Source organism: Bos indicus x Bos taurus, chromosome 4 (assembly GCF_003369695.1).
Source record: "Bos indicus x Bos taurus breed Angus x Brahman F1 hybrid chromosome 4, Bos_hybrid_MaternalHap_v2.0, whole genome shotgun sequence".
In the NCBI taxonomy this organism is placed as follows: Eukaryota; Metazoa; Chordata; class Mammalia; order Artiodactyla; family Bovidae; genus Bos; species Bos indicus x Bos taurus.
The window spans coordinates 6,461,166-6,485,433 of NC_040079.1; the positions used below are offsets into that span (position 1 = coordinate 6,461,166).

Genomic DNA, 24,268 nt, shown 5'->3' on the forward strand with positions numbered 1-24,268 from the left:
GCTTGCCATCATGGTTTCTGATGAGAAGGGTCATTTGGTTTCTCTATAGGTAATAGGTCATTTTTGCCTGGCTTTTTTCAAGATTTTTCTTTGCCTTTAGTTTTTAGCCACAAGACAGCTCCTCCAGTGCAAGGTATGGGGTCCTGATTCCAGGAGCGAATGAGTGCAAGCAATGTGAGAAGGAAGGAGATCCTGACTGTACAATGGCCACAAGTGGCCTCTTTATCTCTAGGAATGCTCTTGGCTGAAAGTCTGATTTTAATGGCACTGTGTCAATTTAATTGTTAGATCTTTTCCCCCATCCTCTTATTTGCAATCTTTCCATACCCTTGTTTTAGATATGCTCCTTGTAAATAGTATATGGGTGAATTAAAAAAAAACACCACAATCTATCTATGTGCTTTAAATGGACTATTTTGCCCATTCATATTTATTGCAGTTCCTCATATAACTTAATTTATAGTCATTTTCTATTTTTTGCTTCACTGATTGATTTTTTTCTCCAAACTGAAAGTTAAAATTGTAAGATTATTTCTGTTCTTTTTTTTTTTTTGGTCTATTTTATTTTTATCAAACTCTAGTTGATTTACAATGTTGTGTTAGTTTCTGGTGTACAGCAAGCTGACTCATATATATATACATGTATAGTTTATTACAAGATACTGAATATAGTTCCAGGTGCTTTATAGTAAGACCTGGCTGCTTATCCATATTATATACAGTAGTTTGTATCTGCTAATCCCAAACTTGTAATTTATCCCTCTCCACCCTCTTTCCCCTTTGATAACTGTAAGTTTGTTTTCTATGCCTGTGAATCTGTTTCTGTTTCGTAAATAAGTTCATTTGGATAGTTTTTTAGATTTCACATATAAGTGATATCATACGATATTATCTTTCTCTGTCTGACTGACTTCACTTAATATGATAATCTCTAGGTCCATCCGTGTTGCTGCAAATGGCATTATTTCATTCCTGTTTGTGGCTGAGTTATATACATATATATGTATATATGTATGTACATATATATAAACATAAATATTATATATATATATATATATATATATACACACACCACATCTTCTTTACCCATTCATCTGTCAATGAACATTTAGGTTGCTTCCATGTGTTGGCTATTATAAACAGTGCTATGAATATTGGGGAGCATTTATCATTTTGCATGTGTGTAGCTTTTCTTTTTTATTGGCATGTATGATTTTGAATTAGAATTTTCTTCAGATATATGTCCAGCAGTGGGATTGCTGGGTCATATGGCAGCTCTATTTTTAGTTTTTTAAGAAAACTCCATACTGTTTTCCATAGTGGCTGGACCAACTTAAATACCCACCAACAGTGTCGGAGGGTTCCCTTTTCCCCTCACCCTCTCCAAAACCTATTATTTGTAGACTTTTTGATGATATCCATTCTGACTACTGTGAGGTGATATCTCATTGTAGTTTTGATTTACATTTCTCTAATAATTTGCGATGTTGAACATCATGTGTGACAAAGGTTAAATGTAATCAATATCTTTAGTTCTTTTCTCAACTAGACTCCAGGATTGTTTGCCTAGAGAATCCCGTGGACAGAGGAGTTTGGTGGGCTGCTGTCCATAGGGTTGCACAGAGTCGGACATGACTGAAGCGACTTAGCATGCACGCATGCATTGGAGAAGGAAATGGCAACCCACTCCAGTGTTCTTGCCTGGAGGATCCTAGGCACTGAGGAGCCTGGTGGGCTGCCGTCTATGGGGTCGCACAGAGTCGGACATGACTAAAGCGACTTAGCAGCAGCAGCAGCAGACAAAAGGGAGTCATGTAATGTTGCAATTTCTTTTTAGTTAATGCCATTTGACAGATTTAAGACATTCTCTTTGTCTTTCTTTTTAATTTACTTTGATGTGTTTAGATGATAATTTCTTTCTATTTACTCTGCTTTGTATTTGTCGTGCTTCCTTTCTCTGAGAATTCTTTCCCCTTGTTGACATTGTTGTGTATCCTTTTGCTCTAATAAAACTCAGCCGTGAGTACGACTAGATGTGGAGTTCGTTCCTACAAGCGGAGCACTGAGCGTGTGGGTGGCTGTGGGGGTCCAAGTGGGCAGATGCTGGTTTCAAGACTCAGTTCTCTGAATTCATGCTCCTGCTTCTATTATGGCTTATTCAGGTTGGCCATGAATTTAAAAACACATGACTCCTATTTTATCCAGAAGTTATAGGTATCTTTTTTTGTGGGTGGTAGTGATTTAGTCACTAAGTCATGTCCAACTCTTGCAACCCCATGGACTGTAGCCTGCCAGGCTCCTCTGTCCATGGGATTCTCCAGGCAAGAATACTGGAGTGGATTGCCATTTCCTTCTCCAGGGGATCTCCCTGACCCAGAAATCGAACCTGGTCTCCTGCATTGCAGGCAGATTCTTTACCGACTGAGCTGTGAGGGAAGCCCCCCACTTTTTTTTTGTGGGACAAGTATCCAAGGTTTGTATTTCATCACACTGTTGGATGTTCTAGCTTTATAAAAAAGATTTCTGAAATGATTGCATCTCAGTGTTATCTTATCTAATTCTTAATATTTCCAAACAGTCAAAATAAAAAAAAAGTACAACTCTCAAATAGTCAAGGATTTACCCTCTTAACTCTGAATTGTAAGTAGCTGGGCTCAGAGTCTCCATTCCTTTCATCCATCCCTGGGTATTTGGACCCACAGTTCCCGGTACCAGCCTTAAAGAGACTCTGTTTTCAGGGATGGCTACTCTAGCCCCAGAGAGGGGTTGTGAGCGGGAGGATCTTCCTAGCTTTGCTGTTGGCTCATTCTCCTCTGTCTCCCTCCAGCCAAGAGAAATACCCTAGGCAAGAAGCTGGGAGCAACAACAGGGGAGTTTATTATCATCAGTGCTCAAGAGGGGCATGAGGCAGGCAGGTGGTGAAGGTGAACCGGAAATAGGCAAGAACAGCTGAGACGGTGGAGCAGGCGGCGGCTGTGGCCATGAGGGAGGATCACTGGGTCAGACAGAGCCTCTCTTCCTGGCCTGGCTTTTCTCTCATGAGGCAGACGCTCCAGGCACAAGTCCTCTGGAGAGGCAGGGCTGGATCTCACTCACTCCTGACAGTTTCTTCCAAGGGAAGGTCTCTTTTCTAAGGGAAAAGGAGAGGGTGAGATGGCCCACAGGGGAGAGACAGTGTAAATGCTCTCCTCCAGGGCAGCTCAGTTCTGGAGTCAATTGGATCTGACATCAGCCTCGTGCAAAGAGCCCTAGGTCCCACCATGGACCTGCGCATCCCTGGCTCCATGGGGTCTTTGGACTGGGTACCACTTAGTCAGGGATAGGAACTCCCTGGGCTGGGCCACCACGGGGGTAGCAAAACAGGAATCATGCCTGTTGAGACTCTCTGTAAGGACCCTTTTCTCCTCCCCAAACCACCCACTCTCCATTCCTGTTCCTGCCGGACAGTCTTGCTGCCCCCACCATGCAAGCTTTAGGGACTCACCTCCTTACGTCTGTATCTTCTCCAGCAGCACAGACACAGGGGCAGCAGAGATGCCAGAAGCAGTAGAACCCAGACCCCTAACAACATGGCATTGATGCTTATGAACAGGGCCTGGGGACAGAGGACCAAAGCTGTGAGCCCCCAGAGTGACTGTTGCCACGTGGAGTCTGTGTCCCCCTTCCACATGGCACAGGGTCACTCTCCACCCCATTTGTCCTGTTCCCCATGTCTGTAGCTTCCAGGGTTGGGGGGTGGTGGGATGAAGAAGGAGCCCTGTGTTGGGGGGTCTGTGAGTGTAGCATGGAGAGAGCAGCCAGAAGCCCCGTTGGTGTCCTCATCAGAACAGGGACAGGCTTGGGCTGTGACCCGTTTCCCTGACAACCCCGAGACCTGAACAGGCATCGAATCCCTTCACACCTCATCCCGTATGTGCAATATTAGCTCTATCGGCTCATTTATTCTGATTTCGAAGTTTGTATTTCCCACAGATCTGTAACTGCTCACAAACTGCAGGGACTGCTTGTGTTTTGTTCACTGCCACGTCTGTCTGTTGGGGCAGAACAGGGCACACCCTCTTCGATGGACGGCCTCCCTCCCATCCAGGGTCGGACTCCCCCCACCCCTTCCCCCGCCTGCTGCCCTGTGTCCCCGCCTGGCTACCTTCAGCATGTTCACGTAGGCGGTGCACTGTTGCAGCCTCTCGAGGTCTGGACTCAGGGTGGGGGCCCCGGTGGGCCTCCAGGAGGGGGAGACATTACAGATGCCCTTATAGAAAATAAAGTGGTACTCATAGAATCTTCCAGCCCCGATTATGGTGGCAGCAGTGGCCGTGGAGAAGGCTGCCAGGGCGAGCAGGGTCCTCAGCAGGGCCTGGTGAGGAGCAGATGCAGAGAGAGACCTTGGAGACTCAGTCTCTCTGGTGCCCACCCTGGGGCCAGGGGTGGGAGGTGGGGAGCCCAGGGGAGGGGCGTGTGATGGAGCCGGAGGCTTGGGAAGGCCTCCAGCTTGTGGGCCTGGTGTTCACCCTTGCCCTTCCCCAACTCACCCAGTAGATGCCACCTCGTTTCTCGTAAATGAAGGCGACAGCTCCAGCCAGCACAGCCTGGGGAGAGGTTGAAGCTGCAGGGTTTGTGCAGAACCCCCAACTCCCGCATCCCCTGCCTCCTCCCCAGCTGCCCGCTTCCTTTTTCCTCCATGACTCCCGCAGTCGTCTAGCTGGCCCTTCCCCACAGCACTCCACACAGGCCCAAGGTCTGTGGTCTGTAAGGTCACGGGGAGAGTATTGAGGCCTGAATTAAAACTCCTGAGGCTGTAGGACCCTCTACTTGGGGGACATCAGACAAATGCTCATGGTCAAGCCAGGAGTGAGCCCTCCTTCCCTTCTCCAAACCCTCTCTTTCGAGGCAGCACCAGGGGCTTTACGAAAGCTCCAGGGTGGTGGGGTGGAACGTCCAGGTTGTTGGAGGAGCTCTCGGTACAGGATGAGGGTCAGCCGCCTCTGGGTGGGTGTGGGCGCCCATTCCAACAGCACTCAGGCTCCCACCCAGTGAGCCTTCCAGGACAGGAAGCCTGGTCAATCCCGGAGGAAAGATGGATCAGGATCCTGTTTGGCTGTAGCTCACCTCAGTGTTTTTGCCATGGTAACCATGAGGATGGTTACTTTTGGCTCCTCTCTTCATACGTGTGCTTTGTTGTTGTTCTGTGAGTGTGGGCAGGACACGGGGTGCCTGGGTCCTGCCATGACCCGCCCCCCCATCTCCTGCTGCAGGTGGCATACCCCCTTCTGCTGACATCACCACTGTGGTCCAGGGGTCCCCCCTCCCCTGAGAGCCCGGTGTGCAGGACCCGCAGAGGATCATGCGAAGCCAGCAGGAGGTGCCCCTGGCTCATACACCGTCCTGCACGTCCTGCCTCCCCATCTCAAAGCAGCGCCGGAGTCTAGAGATGAGCCCGCCCAAGATCCTCAGCTGATCTGTTGAAGGTGGGAGAAGCGGTGGGAGAGGCCCCGGGCAGCGACCTGGGAGGGCTGACCGGTGGCCGTGGCCATCGCAGCCCTTGGCTTGCTGGTTGCCTGTCGGTAGAAGCAGGGCATTGGCCTGGAGGAGCCGGGGGTGTGTTCGGGTGCCAACAGTCCCTGTTTTGCTGGGGGCGATGGCAGTGGCCTCTCTCTCCTCGCATCCATTCTGCCTACCGTCCTCCTGTCCCACTCACCACAGCCCCTGTCCAGATGGGAGCTCCCGAGTTCCGCAGGGTGGTAGAGGAGAAGATGTAGAGGAATCCTCCCAGGACCCCGCTCAGCAGCCCCAACACGATCTGCATCACCTGAAAGATGAGAAACCTAAGCACACGGATCCTGGATCCCAGGAGCAACCCTCTGCGCCTAAGTCTCAGGGTAGCTTTGGAGACCTGCCACTCCAGCTATTAACAGTTAGAACCTCAAGAAAGAGAGAGAAAAAGAGGGGGGAAGGGAAGGCAGAGGAGAGGAAGGGAGACAAGGGGAGGGGAGGGAGAGGATGAACTCAGGGCTCCCCCAGCTGGGACTTTAAATGGTCAGGGGCTCCTTTGGCCTTTCAGCCCATAGCCTACCCTACCCACAGCTCTCATTGAGAGGTAAGTGGGGGGAAAAGCAGGAACTTGATCTCCGGTTGGAAGATAAGACTGGCTTAGCCTCCTGTTTAGAGAGAGGCTGCCAGGGAGGGTGCATAGCGACAGGAGAGGGGCTTCCCCTTCCAGGTCTGGGGAGCCTGGGCATCAGTCTGTGCCCCTTGTGGCCAGCAGCCTTACTCACCCAGGAGGTCGCCAGCAGCCGGTGGCGGCCCAGGGCCCGGGAGGTGGCGCGGGGCCTGGGCAGGAGGAGGGGCTGCAGCAGGGAGCACCCGCCTAGCAGGAGCTTGGCCAGACCTGACTCGTGGTGGAAGTGCACCTGGATGCTGGCGGGCTGGGGAGCCCTGGGGGCTGCCTCCCCGCAGTCCACTGTCTCCATGCCTCTGGACACCCACCTGGCGGGGAGGAAGGGAGCGTCAGGGGCGAAGAGTGGGCAGGAGGAGGTTGGTGTGGATTTCACAGGAGCTGGTGGAGACCCCCTACACCACTTCGGGTCACAGAGCAGCACCCAGGACCTGTCTTGAGGGGGCATCTCGTGAAGGATGCTTGAGTCTCCTGAGGCTGGGACCACTGCTCGGTCTATGGGGCCTCCCCTTCCCCCCAGACCTTCCCTTCATCCTCCTCCCACTGCCTTGGGGGCTGGACCAGGCCGTGTCCCAGAGTTCTCACTTCTCCCCTTTGCCCCCAGCAGGCTTGTGCCACCCCAGCCCCCCTGCCACCGGCTCCTCTCTCTGCCTCTTCCCCTTTGGAGCCCCCAGGCTGCTGGGCAGAACCGAGTCCTGGCTGCCTCCTGAATTTCTCTGGAAGCAGCTGTTCCCTAGCTGAGTCTGGGGACCCTCCAGCAACCCCTGAATATTCCTCTCCCCACCAATGGCTCCTCAGTCCTCCTGTTCTAACTGTGCCCCTCCCCTCAACCCCACAAACCCAGTGTGAAGGATGAAGCCATGGGTGGAGACGGAGACCAAAGGTGGGAACAACTTGGCATCAATGCACCTGGCCCCCCACTCCTGTACCTTTCTGGAGGCCCCTCCTCTGCAGGGGAGGTTGGTCCCTGCCCCTCCCTCCCTGCCCAGCAAGTTCTGGAGGGCCTGTGGCGGCAGGGTGGGGCCTCCTCTGAGAAGGGTCTTGGGGGAAAGGGCCCCCCCAGGCTATGGACCTACCTTACCTGCTCTCCTCAGGGACCGGCAGTGGAGAGTGGTGGGCAGGGCTGGGGAGACCCGAGCAGGCAGAAGCGGGAGGTACTTGGTGGAGTGCCAGCAGGGAAGGATGAGGCAACTTCCCAGCTGGAGCACAGGGCCCCTCCAAGGTTTTCCAGCTGCTGGGGAAAGCTGGGCTCTGGCATCCGGGAGAGCGCAAGGGCCAGGTGGGTGGCCTGGGAGACTGAAGAGCTGACCAGCCCTGGGAAACCCTAAGAGGCCATTCTGTCTCCTGTCCCCACCAGGGCAGGGGCTTTCTGATCAAGAATTCCCCCAGTGTGTGTACTGTCTGAGTAGGTATGGGCGTGCTGGAGTGTATGTGTGTGTGCCTTCTCCGGCCAGCCTGACTGTCTACTCAAGACCAAACCCCCCTAGAGGGGCCCCTTTGGCCCAGCTTCTTTCTGGGAAGTCAAGATGCTGAAGGTCAGGTCCTTATAACTCCATCCCTTCCTTCTGCTTTCTCCCACCCCCCGGTGGGTCTCAGCTCTGGGCAGCTCCTCCCAGCTCTGCCCGGCTTGGCCACTGGCTCCCAGAGGACAGCAGGTGAGAAGAGCCTTCACAGCCTAGGTGATCCCCCCTTCCAGGAGACACTCACTGCCAGACCCCAACCCCCAACTCTCTCTAGGAGGCTCCAAGACCAGTCCCCAAAGCCCCCATCCTGTCTCACAGGATGCCATTCTCCCCAGTTCCTGGTTCCCCTGGACCTGCTTGGAAGGCAGGGATACATTAGCGAGAGGAAGGGACCCTAGAAAAATGCCTGGGGAGGGCCGGGAGCCCACGTCTGGCCACATCAACTGGGCGGCTGTTCCTCCCTAGTGCCTCCTGCCTCTATTCCAGGGGTAAGGCGGCTGAGGCTAAAGAGGGTTTGCAGTGAGAGGTCTTTTGGTAGGAAAGGTGGAAGGTGGAGGGCCCAGGGTATAGCATGGGCCCTGGCCCTTTCTCTCCAGCTTGAGGCGGTACTGGGAGGAGCCGGGCAGACAGGAGGATCCAGGGCTGCGAGGAAGAGCTCCATAACCTGGAGTCAGGGTGGCGTGAAAGGGAACCTTCATGGGGATGGCCTGGCTCAGAGGAAGAGCAGGAATCTAGGCTGATCTGGGGACTGGAGTTGGGAGGTGGGGTAGAGGGGGGAAGTGGTGGTACCCAGAGGACTTGGAGGGAGTAGGGGGGAAGTGCTGGTACCCAGAGGCTTGGAGGAGGGTGGAGGGGGGAGGTAGCAGTACCCAGAGGACTTGGGGGTGGGGTGGGGCGGGGGGAAAGAGGTGGTACCCAGAAGACTTGGAGGCAGCTGGAGCCTAAGGCACATTCTGGGCCTTAATATGATGCTGATTCCTGGAGTCCAAGGATGATCTGGCTGGAATTCTGACTGCGCTTCCTGGGGTGGGTCTGTGAACAGGTCTGAACCTCCTTGTGCATCTGCAGAATCGCTGGACACCTGACTTGTATCCTTCACAGGAGGCCAGGTAGGTGAAGCGTGAAGCTGCTCTGAGAAGCTCATACAATACAGATGGGAAGACTTTAAGTTTATCGTCCTCGCTGATGTTATTAGAATCATTATTAATAATGCTATGATTTAAACAGTGATCATTAGGATGACCATGAGAATTGCTTGTAGGGGATTTCTTTTGGAATGAGGCAAGTTGATTCCAAAATATGCAAGGTGAAGTAATCCAGCAAAAGTGGCCATCAAAGAGAAAAGTAACATGGTGAGGGGGTCAATGAAATAGCTCAACTGAATATTAAACTCTGTATTTATAGTTAAAATTTATGGTCATGGTGCATGACTCATCAGATCCACCAATGGGCCAGTTAAAGACTCAAACAGGCTTGGTTTCCTATGGGAATTTCATTTTTGCTCCAGGGAGCATTTTAAATCAGTGGGAGAAAGATGATGCATTCCATAAACAGGATATATTTTCAGAAGTTTAGAATCTTAAAAAAAAAAACAAAAAACAATTTGGATCCATTTTTTCCCAGCTTACAAGGTAAGTTCCAGACAGATCAACATTTAAATGTGAAAACTGAAAACATAAAAGCACTTAGAAGAAAACAGGGAAGAATTATTCTTTTATGATCTTGACATGGCAAAGTCCTTTTTAAGTATGATATAAAACTCAGAAATCATGAAAAATGAAAATTTTGATTATATAAAAATACAAGCTAAGTCAAAAATAAATTGCAAATATTAAAGCCCTATCTGCAAGTCATGTCACAGATAGTAATTTTTCAAACACACAAAGGACTCCTGTAAAGACCAAAACAAAACAATAAAACAAGGTAGTCATAGGATATGAAAGGGAAGCTCACAAAAGAAGAGGAGAAAGGCTCTTAAACATGAAAAGAAAGTCAACCTCAGTCATAATGGGAGAATTAACAATACTGGAATAGTCATAGAAGAGGATTGGAACAGTCACAGGAAGCATATTAGAAAATGGTAATATTTTTCCGCCTGGAAGGCAACTAGCTGGCTACGAGAGAAAGATAGGAGAGGATTTTAGCAGTATACACTTACTTATCTTTTGATTTTTTTTTACCATATAAAAGTATTATGTGTAAATATACACACCATGCTGCTAAAATAATTCAGATTCCTTTCTTTGTTAATCCCAAACCCCAGACAAACTGTATCTGACCATTTGGGGAAGAGATCCCAGGATACATATGGTGAAAACTCTACAGGTGATTCAGATCTATATTCCAAATTAAGATCAGGGACTTCCCTGGTGGTTCAGTGGTTAAGACTCTGAACTTTCTAGGCTGGGGCATGGGTTCGATCCCTGGTCAGAGAACTGAGATCCCACATGCCGGGACTTGACATGGAGACTATTTTCTTACCCTGCACTCATGCTGTGTATTCCTCTTCTTCTTCCTCAGCTCTCAGACCTCAGTCCTGTACATCTCCCCAGCAGGAAGAATGGCCCAGAACACGCTGACTGTGAATGGAGTTGATGTGGGCTCTGTGCTCTCCCAGCCCACCCACATTGACATCCACATTCACCAGGAATCTGCTTTGGCACAACTGCTAAAAGCTGGGAGTTCCCTAGTGGAGCGCCTGTCTCACCGTCCTGCCAAGGCCAGGATAGGCTATGGACAGCTGGCACTAGGGGTAAGAGTAGGCTGGCTGGAGAGGTGGGTTAGCAAGGTGACACAGAGGCAGGTAACACTCCTTCTCCAATATGATGTGAGGAAAGAAAGTGGGTAAAATCCCCATGAAAACTCACAACTTGTATTCCCGCTTGTTTGGAAGTTTTGACACAGAGATTGAGATGGAAAGAAGTAAGGGATCGCTTCTCTGGTGCAATATGAGCAGTCCCAGCCAGAGGTAGGGGTGGGCGGGTGGAAGGATCGCTGGAGGCTGTTGAACCCATGTTGAACCCATATCAGATGCCAGGCGATATGACAGGCACGTTGGGGGGAAGGCCCTTGGTGATCACCTCAAGGTGCTCAGCATCCCTCAGAAGGGTCAGGCAACTACACAAACGCCTAGAGGTAAAGGTAGATCAGGTGGGCACCTGATGCGAAGAGCCAACTCATTGGTAAAGACCCTGATGTTGGGAAAGATCAAAGGCAAACAGAGAAGAGGGTGGCAGAAGATGAGATGGTTGTTTGGTATCACTGATTCAGTGGACATGAGCTTGTGAGCAAGCTCTGGGAGTTGGTGATGGACAGGGAAGCCTGGCGTGCTGCAGTCCATGGGGCTGCAAAGAATTGGACACGACTGAGCGGCTGAACAACAATAGGTGACGTGCTTGGAAGACAGGATGGCCTCCTGCAGAGGGCCTCCTGCAGGGGATGGCATCTGAGCCAGACCTTGAATGGAGAAGCAATGTGTTTAACAGATAGAGGTGGAGGATGGGAGGAAAGGAATTTCAGGTTTTGAGAATGCCTAGAACAAAGGCAAAGAAGCCAAAAAGCATAGGGCAGGTTCTGTCAGAGTAAAGAGAATGGGACTCCTGGCTGATTAGACTGGAAATATACACCATTATTGCTGAGAGCCTTGAGTGACTAGCTGAGGAGTTTGTCCTGGATCAGCTTCTATAGTGGGAAGGATTGGACATGGAGGGATTCTGGGGCAGGCACCCGAGCTTCAGGCAGCCTCCCAGCCAGGTGGTGTCCAGGTAAGAAGTATGGAGGGTCGGCACCTGCAAGGTCACAGCAAAAATGAGGAGGAGAGAGAGGAGTCCAAGTCTTCGGTGGGTGGGGTCACTTGGGAGTGGGTGGACTTGGGGTACCAGGGAGGAGAGGAGTCCGAGAGGATGCTGAGGTTTGGAGTGAGAGTGACCAGAAGACTGGAGCCCTGGAAGTCAGTGAGGCAGACCCTGGTGGTGTGGGGGGTGGGGTCTGGCATTTGGATGCGATGAATCTGAGAGGCTGGCAGGACATGTAGATGACGATGTCCATGTAGGTGGTGATGTCCAAGAAGCTGTGATAGTCAGATCCTCCAGGAAACAGACACTGAGTTGGGTGTTGTTTGCACACCTTTTGAGGTATGCAAAAGGTTTACTGGGGTGTAACATCATGCAGTGCAAAGGGCAGGAGTGGGCAGGGGGAGAGAGGAGGTCTTGATGGAGGCCTGATGAGGTCTGTAGTAGCCCAGTAGGGAGCTTGGGAGCAAAGACTGCCCGTCACAGAAGTCCCGTTCTAGGTGGAAATGGCCCTCGAACCACCGCCTTGCTTAGTCATTGCTGGGCAGCTATCCCTAAAGAATGTGCCTTCGGCTTGAAAGATGTGGGGACCCCGAAGATGGTGACCACTGCAGGCTGTCAGCTAGTGAAGTGTGCAAGTCGCTCAGTCGTGTCTGACTCTTTGCGACCCCATGGACTGGGGCTCACCAGGCTCCTCTGTCCATGGGATTCTCCAGGCCAGAATACTGGAGTGGGTGGCCATTCCCTTCTCCAAGGGATTTTCCTGACCCAGGGATTAAACCCGGGTCTCCTGCATTGCCAGAGGATTCTTTACCGTCTAAGCCACCAGGGAAGCCCAGGTTGTCAGCCAACCACACCTCCTTTCTGGAAGGAGGTCTTTGTGGCCCATCCTGGACAGGATGGTGGGCTTCCCATGGGAAAAAGAGGAGAAAAGAAGCAGGAAGCATCAAATGGGTATGACAAGGTGTGGAATTTAGGAAAACTGGGATTTAGGAAAGAATGAAGGATAAAATACTGTCAAGTCAGAGGGGTGAGGGAGAAGCAGGATGCATTGCTTCATGGATAGAACTTCCAGAATCCAAGCAGAGAAGTCAAGACAGGGCAAGAGAGGGGAGCCATGCCCAGGAGCTGGGAGCTGGGTGTCTGAGCCTGGAGCGTGAGGGCTCATGGGAAGGGGCGTGGCTTTCCCCATCTCTTGCAGGTGACCCAGCTGTTGCTCGGGGCTATCAGCTGTGCTCTTGGTGGGCTTCTCTACTTGGGACCCTGGATTCAGCTGCGTGCCTCGGGCTGTGCCTTGTGGGCAGGGTTTGTGGTGAGTAAGAAAGGGGTTATGAGTCTGTGGCCATACCATCCAGAAGGTGCCCGATCTCATCTGACCTCGGACGCTAAGCAGGGTCGGGCCGGGCTAGTACTTGGATGGGAGGGAAGTGTTGTCATCTCCTTGGGAGGCAAGTGGTCATGGACAAGGAGAAAGAAAGTTCCTTTGGATCTGGGTCAGGGATCGGGGGAAGAGACCACAGACCCAGCGACCAAATGCCTTATGTTATGAGGAGGCTGGTGGGATGAGATGGTTGGATGGCACCACCGACTCAACGGGACAAGAGTTTGGGGAAGCTCGGGAGATGGTGAAGGACAGGGAAGTCTGGCGTGCAGCAGTCCATGGGGTCGCAAAGAGTCGGACACCTCTTAGTGACTGAACAACAGTGATGAGGAGGCTGCCTTAGGGGGTGGGCAAAACCTTTCTTTCCACCCTCCGTTTTCCTCTTAAAGGCATGGCTGGGAAGAGTCAGGCTGTTGTAAGCAGAGTCCTGTCTGTCTGCTAGGTTTCTTTGTCTGGCTCTTGGATCCTGCTTCAAACTGGCTGTTCTGGGGCCTGTTGGGAGAAGTGTGATGGGAGACGGTCAACTGGAGGGCTTTTCTGGTGTCTTCTCTTCCTAGGCCATTGCAGCAGGAGTTGGGGCCATTGTCCACGAGAAGCGCCGGGGCAAACTCTCCGTGAGTGAGGCATCCTCTGCCCCGCCTTGTCCTCTGTCCCCCTACTACGTCTATTTTCCTGCTCTACTTTTCTGTCTTCTCTCCTTTGGTTTCAAATATCCTAAGATCTTTCCTGGAGGGGTAGGGAGGGTTTATCCCGGACCAGGAAGCTGGGGAAGAGGAGATTGGTTTGAGGCTGGGACCCCATGGCTCTGCCATCCATGGAGGGGGACCGCCTCTTGAATCTCTCTCTTCTAGGGCTGCGTATCAGGTCTGCTCACCCTGGCTGGCATTGCCACGGCCGTGGCCGCTGTCGTCTTCTGTGTGAATAGCTTCATCTGGCAATATGATGGCTTCTATGACATCAGCTCTGTGTGTGATTCCTTAGTCCCTGTCACCCCCACTTCTTGGTACCAACGAAGAAGTTCCTATTCATCGTGGGAGGAGGAGAACTGCAGAAGATACATGCAAATGCTGATGGTGAGAAAGGAGAGTCAATCTCCCAAGAACACATCACAGCTGTAAATTGGGGGGACTGGGGCACCAGAGGGCAGAGATGGAGGCCCTCTGAGCGTGGACCTCATCTGAGGCTGTTGGTTCAGGAGGTATCTTAAATTGAAGACACCATTCAGATCTCTGGGCATGATCATTCCCTGAATCAAAGGGGATGAGGAGCAAAGAGGAGACAGGATATCATGAGCCACCCTTCTGTCTTTCCTGGTGTGTGACTGGTATCACTCATCCCCTGCCAGGTAACACACGGCCCCCAAATGCAGTGACTTAACACTGCAGTTGGTTAGTATGTCTCACATTCTGTGGGTTGACTAGGCTCACACGGGCAGTCCTCACTTGGGTTTTCTCAGGCAGTTGCAGTCATGGGTCAGTTGGGTGTGAAGTCATCCAGGAGCTTGATTGGCTGGACTGCCAAGATGGCGCACTCACATGTCAGGGGGCTCAGCTGGGGAGTACCAGCCAGGGAGGCTACAATGGCTTCTCCGTGTGTCTTAGGCAACCGGGTTACAATAGACAGCATCCCACTGTGAGCATTTTAAGATGTAGGCAATGGAAGCTGCCAGGCCCTAGTGTCACTTCCACTGTATTTTGTTGATCAAAGCATTCCCAGGCTTTGATTCCAGAGTTCAGGGGGTTGAGCATTAGTCTCCACCTCTTCACAGGCTGTGGTAAAGTCACCCTGCAGACAAGCAAATGGGATGGAGACTGGCTGCCCTTGTGGTTGGAAAATGCAATCTGCTTCAGTGAGAAGGAGTTAGTTGAACAGACTCTGATACCTCCTAGCAAGATGAGAATAACAGAGGAATCACAGGAGCTGACTCCTGACTGTAACTTTTTTTCCCCCTTTATCTTCAGGATTTGTTCCTAGGAATCCGTGCTCTGCTCCTGGCTATCTGTGCTCTGCAGGTCACTGTGTCCTTGGCTTCCCTGGGCGTGGGTCTTCAAAGCTTCTGTGGCCAGAGCTCCCGGGCCCTGGTGAGCTGTTAGGGAGAAAGATCCCCTGGAGGAGGAAATGGCAACCCACTCCAGTATTCTTTTCTGGAGAATCCCAGAGACAGAGGACCCTGGCGGGCTACTGTCCACTGGGTCACAAAGAGTCAGACACGACTGAAGTGACTGAGCATGCACATCACGCAGGGAAAGGGCGGGTCTGGCTGGTGCAGCTCTAGGGAAAGACAGCGGGGCAGGAACACGGCTGAGCTGTGGTCATGCTCCCCTCACTCAGCCTTTCTCTGTGCTGGGCTCTGCCCTTCGCTGTCTGGGGAAGGTGACCCCATCATTTTGTCCTGGGTTAACATCTGCCTCCTCCGCTTCTTTGCTCTCAGTTCCCCACTTTCTCTCTTTTCTGGCCTAGATCTTGTCTAGCTCCCCTTCTTCCATCAGCTTTTCCTTCCCTCCTTCTTTCCTTTGCCTGATTGCCAAATGGAGCTGACTCTGTCCCATCCTTTTCCTCCCAAGAATTGATTTTCTTCCTGTTTTTCTTTTTCCAGCAGGATGAGGAAGGGTCAGAGAGGAATCTGCTGGGGGAGAATTCAGTGCCCCCTTCCCCCTCCAAGGAGAAGACCACGGCTGTCATTGTCCTGTGAGCAGCCAGAGACCCTTGCCTGGACCCTGCATGCCCCTCCCAAGTTGCCCAGGGCCCCTCACTGCCCTGTCCCACAGACTTGCTTCCTGTGCCCACTTTTCTTCTCCCCACCCTCACCTATTGTGGCCACTCCAGGGTCTTCCATTCAGTGAACAGGTATTGTCACGTTTCCCCCAGTGCTGACTAAACAGAAGCAACCCCAAAGAATGATTTTGTGCGGAAAAGACGTAGTCTTTGTTTGTTAATATACCTGGTACATTGATACTCATGAAATTGAATGAGAATTATGCATGAGATCCAACCAGTCCATCCTAAAGGAAATCAGTCCTGAATATTCATTGGAGGGACTGATGCTGCAGCTAAAACTCCAATACTTTGGCCACCTGATGAATAGAACTGACTCATTTGGAAAGACCCTGATGCTGGGAACGATTGAAGGCGGGAGGAGAAAGGGACGACAGAGGATGAGATGGTTGGATGGCATCACTGACTCAATGGACATGAGTTTGAATAAGCTCCAAGAGTTGGTGATGGACGGGGAGGCCTGGTGTGATGCAGTCCATGGGGTCGCAAAGAGTCAGACAAGACTGAATGACTGAACTGACTGACTGACGTATCATATGGAAACCGGGTCCAAATAAGACTAAATTTTTGTTCTGCTCTATATCCCGAGTGCAAAAACTCCTTTTGACAATTTCCTTCTGTTCAATGTAAAGTGAAAATAGCTATCATAGACTTAGGATCTTTTTACCTATTGTCTTTAAGCATCTATAATGGATCTGTGGGCTTTATGGAGCCATGCGAGACATGGACCGAGATCATTGCCTCCCTCCCTCCCTTTCTTCCTTCCCTTCCTCTTCCTCCCCCTCTGTCTTTTTACTTTCTTTCCTTCCTCCCTCCATCCCTGCCTTCTTTTCTTTTTCTCTGTCTCCTCCATCTCTTTCTCATTCTCTTCTTTTTTGCGGTAATTACTGTTGGTTCTCTCGCTACACACACACACCACACACATATACCTGTTATTCACTTCTCATGGTAAATGATATGACCGATAAGCTTTTTAGTTTTTAAGTTTTTTATGTACAATATAAATATATAGATATAAGCATTTCTGTTACGGAACCGGATTCATTTGTCCAATGCGCAGCAAGCATCACCAAATGCCAAGATGCTGAGGTTTGCATCAGAGAAGGCATTTATTTATGAGACAGCCAAGTGAGGAGACGGGAGAATGAATCTCAAATGTGCCTCTCGAAGACAAGGGGCTTGAAGTCTTTGTGGGGTAGAGAAGCAGGGTGGTCTTAGGTGTGGAGAAAGGTGACTCGAAGTGGGGAAGGTGAGGTAGCTGGCACTCTGTACCAGCGTGTCTGATTTATGGGCTTCGTCACGGGATACATGTTCAAAAATGGAGGCACTAGCATGACCAGAGGGTGGAGTTTTCTGATGTCAAAAGGTCGTTCACTGGACCCCCGTGCAGGCTGAGTTTTAGGGTTGGTGGTCCCAATCTGTCTTAGCCAGCTTGAACTGGACAGGGGCTGACTCCAAGTCCTGGAAAACAACTTACCCCATTTTTACTACAAGCTTCCCTTGTGGCTCAGACAGTAAAGAATCTGCCTGCTGTGTGGGAGACCTGGGTTCAATCCCTGGGTTGGGAAGATCCCCTGGAGAAGGAAATGGCCACCCACTCGAGTATTCTTGCCTGAAGAATTCCATGGACAAAGGAGCCTGGTGGGCTACAGTCCATGGGGTCACAAAGAGTCGGACACGACTGAGCGACCAGCATTGTTACTACAGTGACCCATTCATCAGAGGTGTTATCTGTAGGGGACCATTAAGGAGTCCAAAAACAATTAGGATGAGCTTGGTCAGTGAAGGCGGCTTACAAGAGAAGGGGGTTTTAATAAGCTGTTTCCTTACCTGCTGTCCTGTAGGATGAGCCCCAGATTTCTGTGGATCACTGGTTTCTGTCAGCCTGGGCTTCCCTGGTGGCTCAGTGGTGAAAGAAGCCACCTGCCAACGCAGGCAATATGGGTTCGATCCCTGGGTCAGGAAGATCCCCTGGAGAAGGAAATGGCAAGCCACTCCAGTATTCTTGCCTGGAGAATTCCATGGACACAGGAGCCTGGCGGGCTACAGTCCATGGAGTCACAAAGAGTCAGACACGACTGAGCGAGTAACAGTTCTGTCAGCCTTATGGGGCATGGTTTCGTTTCTGAGGGGTAAAAGGCATGCCATGGTCTGAGAATTAAGATGTCATAGGGATTCTCACATTTTTCTGATTCCAACATAATGAGGGGGCTTGCATTTCCATTGTGACTTGATGACATCTCTGACAGGTAGGTTTTATTCATACCTCTTAGCAGACTCATAGCAGAAGAACTGGCTGGGCACCTCCACCTCTACCCACTGCACAATCCTGCCCCACAACGTGGTGCTGACAGGGGCAGAGCTGCTGGGATGAGTGAGGCGTGGCCTCACCATGGGAGCTTCAGGACAGAACCAAGGATGCCCATGAGAGGAGGCATCTTTCTTCTCTTACTTGATTTAAGATGCTGTTAAGGTGCTTACTGCTACTGCTAAGTCACTTCAGTCGTGTCTGACTCTGTGCGACCCCACAGACGGCAGCCCACCAGGCTCCCCTGTCCCTGGGATTCTCCAGACAAGAACACTGGAGTGGGTTGCCATTTCCTTCTCCAATGCAGGAAAGGGAAAAGTGAAAGTGAAGTCGCTCACTCATGTCCAACTCTTAGTGACCCCATGGACTGCAGCCCACCAGGCTCCTCCATCCATGGGAAGGTGCTTAAGAAGCTGTTAATTTCTGTGCTTTAGTATTTCTAAGCCAGCCCTTTTATGGCTAGATCTGATAGAAATTGTTTTCATGTTTCATTCTGGCAAATAAACCTCAACTTTATAGTTTGTTTCTTTTGTTGTTTTTTCTAGCATAAAGCGATCTCTTACTGTCAGAATCTGGCAGCTTCCTTTTTCTTCCCCTGATGTTTCTAAGTTTCTGAGGGAGGACCTTGCTCCTCCGTCTGACCCCCCTCCCCTCCCCCATTTCTTCTCTTCCATATCCCTCCCCTCCCCTCCCCCCATTCCCCGCCTTCCCTCTCCTCTCCCTGTGAATAGCCTTAGAAGTTTCATAATCTTTGTTTGCCTTTCCCATAGGAAATCAAATTACATCCCTCCCTCTCCTTGCTTTTGTTTACTTGGAAAAACCCAGCAGCCATCTGTCTCTTTGCACAACTCAGTCTTGGGGACCAAACTGTATATTCTCAACTGACTTCACAAGCCTGACCCACGATCTGGCAATTAATCCCAAGCCTATGTGTACTTACTGAAGGGTTTAAACTATTCTGAGTGTAAACAGAAAAAAAATAGTTCTATTTTTCTTTTCTCATCACTACTTTTCACTGTGTTTTGTCAACTCCCTGATTCCCCACTGGCTATTGGTCCTTGAACCTTGGCACCAGCATCCAGATTCCACAGCTTGGTGTTTGAGACCCAGTTCTGCATTTCATGATGGTTTAGGGGCAGTAGTTTCCAAGCTGCTTCATGCAGTGTTAGAGCCACCCCAAAGCCTGCTTCAGGGCTGTCAGGATATAAGTGTTGGTGTGAGGGCTGGAGGGCTCTGATGCCTCCAACCCCCTTCAGCTGGAGCTGAACATCACTTGTTAGAATACAAAGTGTTCCATTACTTGCGGAAAGAGTTCTGTATTTTAAAAGCTCTTTAAATAATCAACTGTATATATGTGTGTGTATGTACATATAAGTATATATGCTTCCCTGGTGTTGTTAGTGGTAAAAAACCTGCCTGCCAATGCAGGAGATGTAAGAGACATGGGTTCAATCCCTAGGTGGGGAAGATCACCTGGGGGAGGGCATGGCAGCCCACTCCAGCATTCTTGTCTGAAGAATCCCATGCACAGAGGAGCCTGGCGGGCTGCAGTCCACAGGGTTGCAGAGTCGGACAAGACTGAAACAATTTAGCGCGTGCGCACACACCCACCCACATACATATATGCGGGGCTTGCTTCCCAGGCAGCTCAGTGGTAAAGAATCCACCTGCCAACGCAGGAGACACTGGTTCGATCCCTGAGTCGGGAAGATCCCCTGGAATAGGAAATGGCAACCCTCTCCAGTATTCTTGCCTGGAGAATTCCATGGACAAAGGAGCCTGGTGGGCTATAGTCCGTGGGGGTCACGGAGAGTTGGACACGACTAAGCCACTGATGGCACTTAAATAAAAGACCCATGTTTTTTCCCCATGTTTAAAACTGCAATCATCAGAGCTAGGGTCCCCTCCCAGAGGAGACAAGCATTTGCACCAGGAAGGTTAGGGTTAGGAACGTCTGTCCTAGTGTGCGGCTCCTCTCTCTCACTGTGATTTCTTCAAGTGATTTCAGCAGGAGGCAGGGGAGGGGATGGGGGCTTTCTCGTCTGTGGGAAGGACCAGTGGCTGTTTGCCAGTGTGATGTGGGTGATGTCCATTCTTGCTCAACCTGGGAAACACCTGGGAGTTTCCTCACCCTCTGCTCCGCTAGCTGCCTGGCTCAATGAGGAAGACTTCCTGGAAAAGTACGTCCAAGCGGACAGTTGTGAGGTGCCAGGGAGGGGAGGGCTTTCCTGTAGTAGGAGGGTTAATTTACTATTTCTTGCCCCTTCAGAGCTATTTAAGTGGATGGGATAAAGCTGCATTGCCTCAAACTCCACAAAGAAGGTCCTGGAGCCTCAGATTCAAAGAAAAGCTAACAAAAATGGTTGCAATTAAGTTTTATGGAAAACTACCAACTCCGTTAAAAAAGAAAAAAGATTCCTTTCTGAAGTAGGAAGCAGACATTATGAACCAGTGTTCCTTTCCCCCAGTAGATGCTTCTCTGAACTTCTTCAGCACTTACTGGTTAGTTTGCTTCCATCTTAAGCTCCCCACCAACTCCTCATTCAAGAGGATTTTTGCTTTGCTAGTGGTTTCCTTTGAAATCTTTCATTTTTTAAAAGCATGTGCACTTAACTAAGCAAATTCTAAAGGTAATCAATATCCTTATCTTCTACATGAAGAATACTGTGCCTTTAGAATGCTCTTTGTTAGGTGATATTCATCCTGAATTCTAGTTTTATCTTGATTTACTTTAACCCCCCCCCCCCAAGTTAGATTAAAAAAATATATATATATATTTATATACTCAAGTGTTTTTTTTAAATTTACGTGATTTTTTATTAGGGAAAAAAAGAACCCTCATTTTCTTCTTGTAGTTAATGCTTTCCTTTTGATATCCTTTATCTTCTTTTTTGAGGTACATTCTTTAAATGTTTCTTTTAAAAAAATTATTTATTTTAATTGGAGGCTAATTATTTTACAATATTGTGGTGGTTTTTGCCATACATCTACATGAATCAGCCACGAGTGTACATGTGTCATGAACCGTACCCCCCCCACCTCCCTCCCTACCCATCCCTCTGGGTTGTCCCAGAGCACCGGCTTTGAGTGCCCTGCTTAATGCATGGAACTTTCATTGGTCATCTATTTTACATATGGTAATACACACATTTCGGGCTTCCCTCATAACTCAGTTGGTAAATCATCTGCCTGCAATGCAGGAGACCTGGGTTCAGTTCCTGGGTCGGGAAGATCCCCTGGAGAAGGAAATGGCAACCCACTCCAGTATTCTTGCCTGGAGAATCCCACAGACAGAGGAGCCTGACAGGTTACAGTCCATGGGATCCCAGGAGTCAGACATGACTTAGCGACGAAACCACCACCATAGCCAGTTAACAATGTTGTGATAGTTTCAGCACACTTTGCTTTGCACAGCAAAGCGACTCAGCCATACATACACATGTATCCACTCTCCCCCAGACTCCCCTCCCATCCAGGCTGCCTATAATGTTGTCACACTCTTGTTTGTAAAACCTGGGAAACTCTCTGAATTATGCCTTTGAATAGCTCCTTTCCCACGTTTTCCCTAATATTTCCTTCTGAAATTTGATTAACCGCATGTTCAACCCTCTCACTGTAACTTCCTTATCTCCTAACCTGGTTTGTATCTTTCAGTGTTCATCTCTTTATTTTCTCCCCACTGCATGCTTGTTAAATTCTTCATAATTATCCAACATAATTATCCAACTGGTTACCCAGTTTCTGTCTCAGTTGTGTACAATCTGCTTTCCCTATTCTATTAAATTTGAAGTTTCAATAAAAAGTTTCTAGGTATGGTGTTTCCTTCTTTTTCAAATCTTTCTATTCCTTTTTGATGCTCTTTTGTTCCTAAGTCATGACACTGATGATCTATATTATTTCTTGAAGCTAGCTACATTATTTATTTTATTTCTGTAAGAAAAACACCAAATTTGAACTCTTTGCTGTTTTTTCCTCCCCACTCTCCCAGCTTTCACTAATAATGTCTTGTTTTTTTAACATCTATTTATTATTATTATTATTATTATTTTTTTACCATTTTGGCTATTTTAAAGTGTAAAGTTCAGTGACATTAGTACATTCACATTGTTGTGCATCCGTCACCACCATCCATCTCCAGAGATTTTTGTTATCCTAAATGGAAGCTCTGTACCCATTAAATACTAACTCCCCATGTTCCCCTCTCTCCAGCCCTTAGTAACCACCATTCTGTTTTCAGTCTCTATGAATTTGACTACTCTAGGCACCTTAGTACTCTTGCCTGGAAAATCCCATGGATGGAGGAGCCTGGTAGGCTGCAGTCCATGGGGTCGCTAAGAGTGGACAGACTGAGCGTCTTCACTTTCACTTTTCACTTTCATGCATTGGAGAAGGAAATGGAAACCTACTCCGGTGTTCTTGCCTGGAGAATCCCAAGGACGGTGGAGCCTGGTGGGCTGACGTCTATGGAGTCGCACAGAGTCAGACATGACTGAAGCAACTTAGCAGCAGCAGCAGGCACATTATATCAAATCCTGAAAGATGACTCTGTGAAAGTGCTGCACTCAATATGCCAGCAAATTTGGAAAACTCAGCAGTGGCCACAGGACTGGAAAAAGTCAGTTTTCATTCCAATCCCAAAGAAAGGCAATGCCAAAGAATGCTCAAACTACTGCACAATTGCACTTATCTCACATGCCAGTAAAGTAATGCTTACAATTCTCCATGCCAGGCTTCAGCAATATGTGAACCGTGAACTTCCAGATGTTCAAGCTGGTTTTAGAAAAGGCAGAGGAACCAGAGATCAAATTGCCGACATCCGCTGGATCATGGAAAAAGCAAGAGAGTTCCAGAAAAACATCTATTTCTGCTTTATTGACTATGCCAAAGCCTTTGACTATATGGATCACAACAAACTGTGGAAAATTCTTCAAGATATGGGAACACCAGACCATCTGACCTGCCTCTTGAGAAACCTGTATGCAGATCAGGAAGCAACAGTTAGAACTGGACATGGAACAACAGACTGGTTCCAAATAGGAAAAGGAGTACGTCAAGGCTGTGTATTGTCACCCTGCTTATTTAACTTCTATGCAGAGTACATCATGAGAAACGCTGGACTGGAAGAAGCACAAGCTGGAATCAAGATTGCCGGGAGAAATATCAATAACCTCAGATATGCAGATGACACCACCCTTATGCCAGAAAGTGAAGAAGAACTAAAGAGCCTCTTGATGAAAGTGAAGGAGGAGAGTGGAAAAAGTTGGCTTAAAGCTCAACATTCAGAAAACGAAGATCATGGCATCCGGTCCCACCACTTCATGGGAAATAGATGGGGAAACAGTGGAAACAGTGGCTGACTTTATTTTTCTGGGCTCCAAATCACTGCAGATGGTGACTGCAGCCATGAAATTAAAAGACACTTACTCCTTGGAAGGAAAGTTATGACTAATCTAGAGAGCATATTAAAAAGCAGAGACATTACTTTGCCAACAAAGGTCCGTCTAGTCAAAGCGATGGTTTTTCAGTGGTCATGCATGGATGTGAGAGTTGGACTATAAAGAAAGCTGAGTGCCAAAGAATTGATGCTTTTGAACTGTGGTGTTGGAGAAGACTCTTGAGAGTCCCTTGGACTGCAAGGAGATCCAACCAGTCCATCCTAAAAGAGATCAGTCCTGGATGTTCATTGGAAGGACTGATGTTGAAGCTGAAACTCCAATACTTTGGCCACCTGATGTGAAGAACTGACTCATTTGAAAAGACCCTGATGCTGGGAAAGATTGAGGGAAAGATTGTCCAACTCAATGGACATGGGTGGACTCCAGGAGTTGGTGATGGACAGGGAGGCCTGGCATGCTGCAGTTCATGGGGTCGCAAACAGTTGGACACAACTGAGCGACTGAACTGAACTGACCTGAACTGAGGCACCTTATATAAGTGGAATTATGTAATATTTATTATTTCATGTCTGGCATATTTCACTTAGTATAATGTCTTTAAGGTTCACCTATATTGTAGCCTATATCAGAATGTTCTTCCTTTTTGAGGATGAACAGTGTTCCACTGAATACAGCACATTTTGTTCATCCATTCTTCTATTGATGGGCGATTTGGTCTGTATTACAATGAATTGCAGGGATGGTTGGATGGCATCACTTACTCAATGGACTTGAGTTTGAGCAAACTCCGGGACATAGTGAAGGACCGGGAAGTCTGATATGTTGCAGTCCATGGGGTCACAAAGAGTTGAAAGTGACTTAGCGACTGAGCAACAATAACAACAACAATGAATTGCAATGGTAAACAAACCCTCTTGTTTTTGTATAAAAGAGTGATATTGGAGAGAGGTAGGGGGATAACTTCTAAATATTTGTTGGATGA

At 49.1% G+C, this 24,268-nt stretch overlaps 2 protein-coding genes across 8 annotated transcripts; one reads left to right on the forward strand and one right to left on the reverse strand.

Annotated features, from left to right (window-relative positions):
- Window positions 1–2,854: 2,854 nt before the first annotated feature.
- TMEM176A (transmembrane protein 176A) lies at window positions 2,855–7,339 on the reverse strand. 2 transcript variants are annotated; one of them, XM_027538613.1, is made up of 7 exons: window positions 7,254–7,339; window positions 6,273–6,483; window positions 5,696–5,806; window positions 4,530–4,586; window positions 4,145–4,354; window positions 3,485–3,595; window positions 2,855–3,130 (listed from the first exon to the last, which is right to left on the reverse strand). In XM_027538613.1, exons 2-7 carry the CDS (start codon window positions 6,465–6,467, stop codon window positions 3,089–3,091), a joined length of 726 nt encoding a protein of 241 aa, XP_027394414.1. In that variant the 5' UTR covers window positions 6,468–6,483; window positions 7,254–7,339; the 3' UTR covers window positions 2,855–3,088. The 2 variants fall into 2 exon arrangements, with proteins under 2 accessions (XP_027394414.1, XP_027394413.1); XM_027538612.1 differs by having other exon boundaries at window positions 7,249–7,333.
- Window positions 7,340–7,426: 87 nt separating this feature from the next.
- TMEM176B (transmembrane protein 176B) lies at window positions 7,427–15,766 on the forward strand. Of its 6 annotated transcripts, none has more exons than XM_027538606.1 (8): window positions 7,427–7,451; window positions 8,678–8,744; window positions 10,156–10,387; window positions 12,628–12,738; window positions 13,365–13,421; window positions 13,659–13,880; window positions 14,769–14,888; window positions 15,407–15,766. In XM_027538606.1, the coding sequence occupies exons 3-8, from the start codon at window positions 10,196–10,198 to the stop codon at window positions 15,497–15,499; spliced, it is 795 nt and encodes a 264-aa protein (XP_027394407.1). In that variant the 5' UTR covers window positions 7,427–7,451; window positions 8,678–8,744; window positions 10,156–10,195; the 3' UTR covers window positions 15,500–15,766. The 6 variants fall into 6 exon arrangements, with proteins under 6 accessions (XP_027394407.1, XP_027394408.1, XP_027394406.1 ...); XM_027538605.1 differs by having other exon boundaries at window positions 7,428–7,451; window positions 15,404–15,766; XM_027538608.1 differs by lacking the exon at window positions 7,427–7,451 and adding an exon at window positions 7,701–7,827 and having other exon boundaries at window positions 15,404–15,766.
- The last annotated feature ends 8,502 nt before the right edge of the window (window positions 15,767–24,268 follow it).

Excerpts from the sequence above, each read along its gene's own strand:
- TMEM176A (XM_027538613.1), bottom strand. The coding sequence starts at position 6,467 with ATGGAGACAGTGGACTGCGGGGAGGCAGCCCCCAGGGCTCCCCAGCCC. Across the intron at positions 4,587-5,695 it reads CCATCTGGACAGGGGCTGTG|GCTGTGCTGGCTGGAGCTGT; the intron begins GTGAGTGGGACA and ends ACCTCTCCCCAG. Across the intron at positions 4,355-4,529 it reads AACGAGGTGGCATCTACTGG|GCCCTGCTGAGGACCCTGCT; the intron begins GTGAGTTGGGGA and ends GCTCCTCACCAG.
- TMEM176B (XM_027538605.1), top strand. The coding sequence starts at position 10,196 with ATGGCCCAGAACACGCTGACTGTGAATGGAGTTGATGTGGGCTCTGTG. Across the intron at positions 10,388-12,627 it reads ATGGACAGCTGGCACTAGGG|GTGACCCAGCTGTTGCTCGG; the intron begins GTAAGAGTAGGC and ends CATCTCTTGCAG. Across the intron at positions 13,422-13,658 it reads AGCGCCGGGGCAAACTCTCC|GGCTGCGTATCAGGTCTGCT; the intron begins GTGAGTGAGGCA and ends TCTCTCTTCTAG.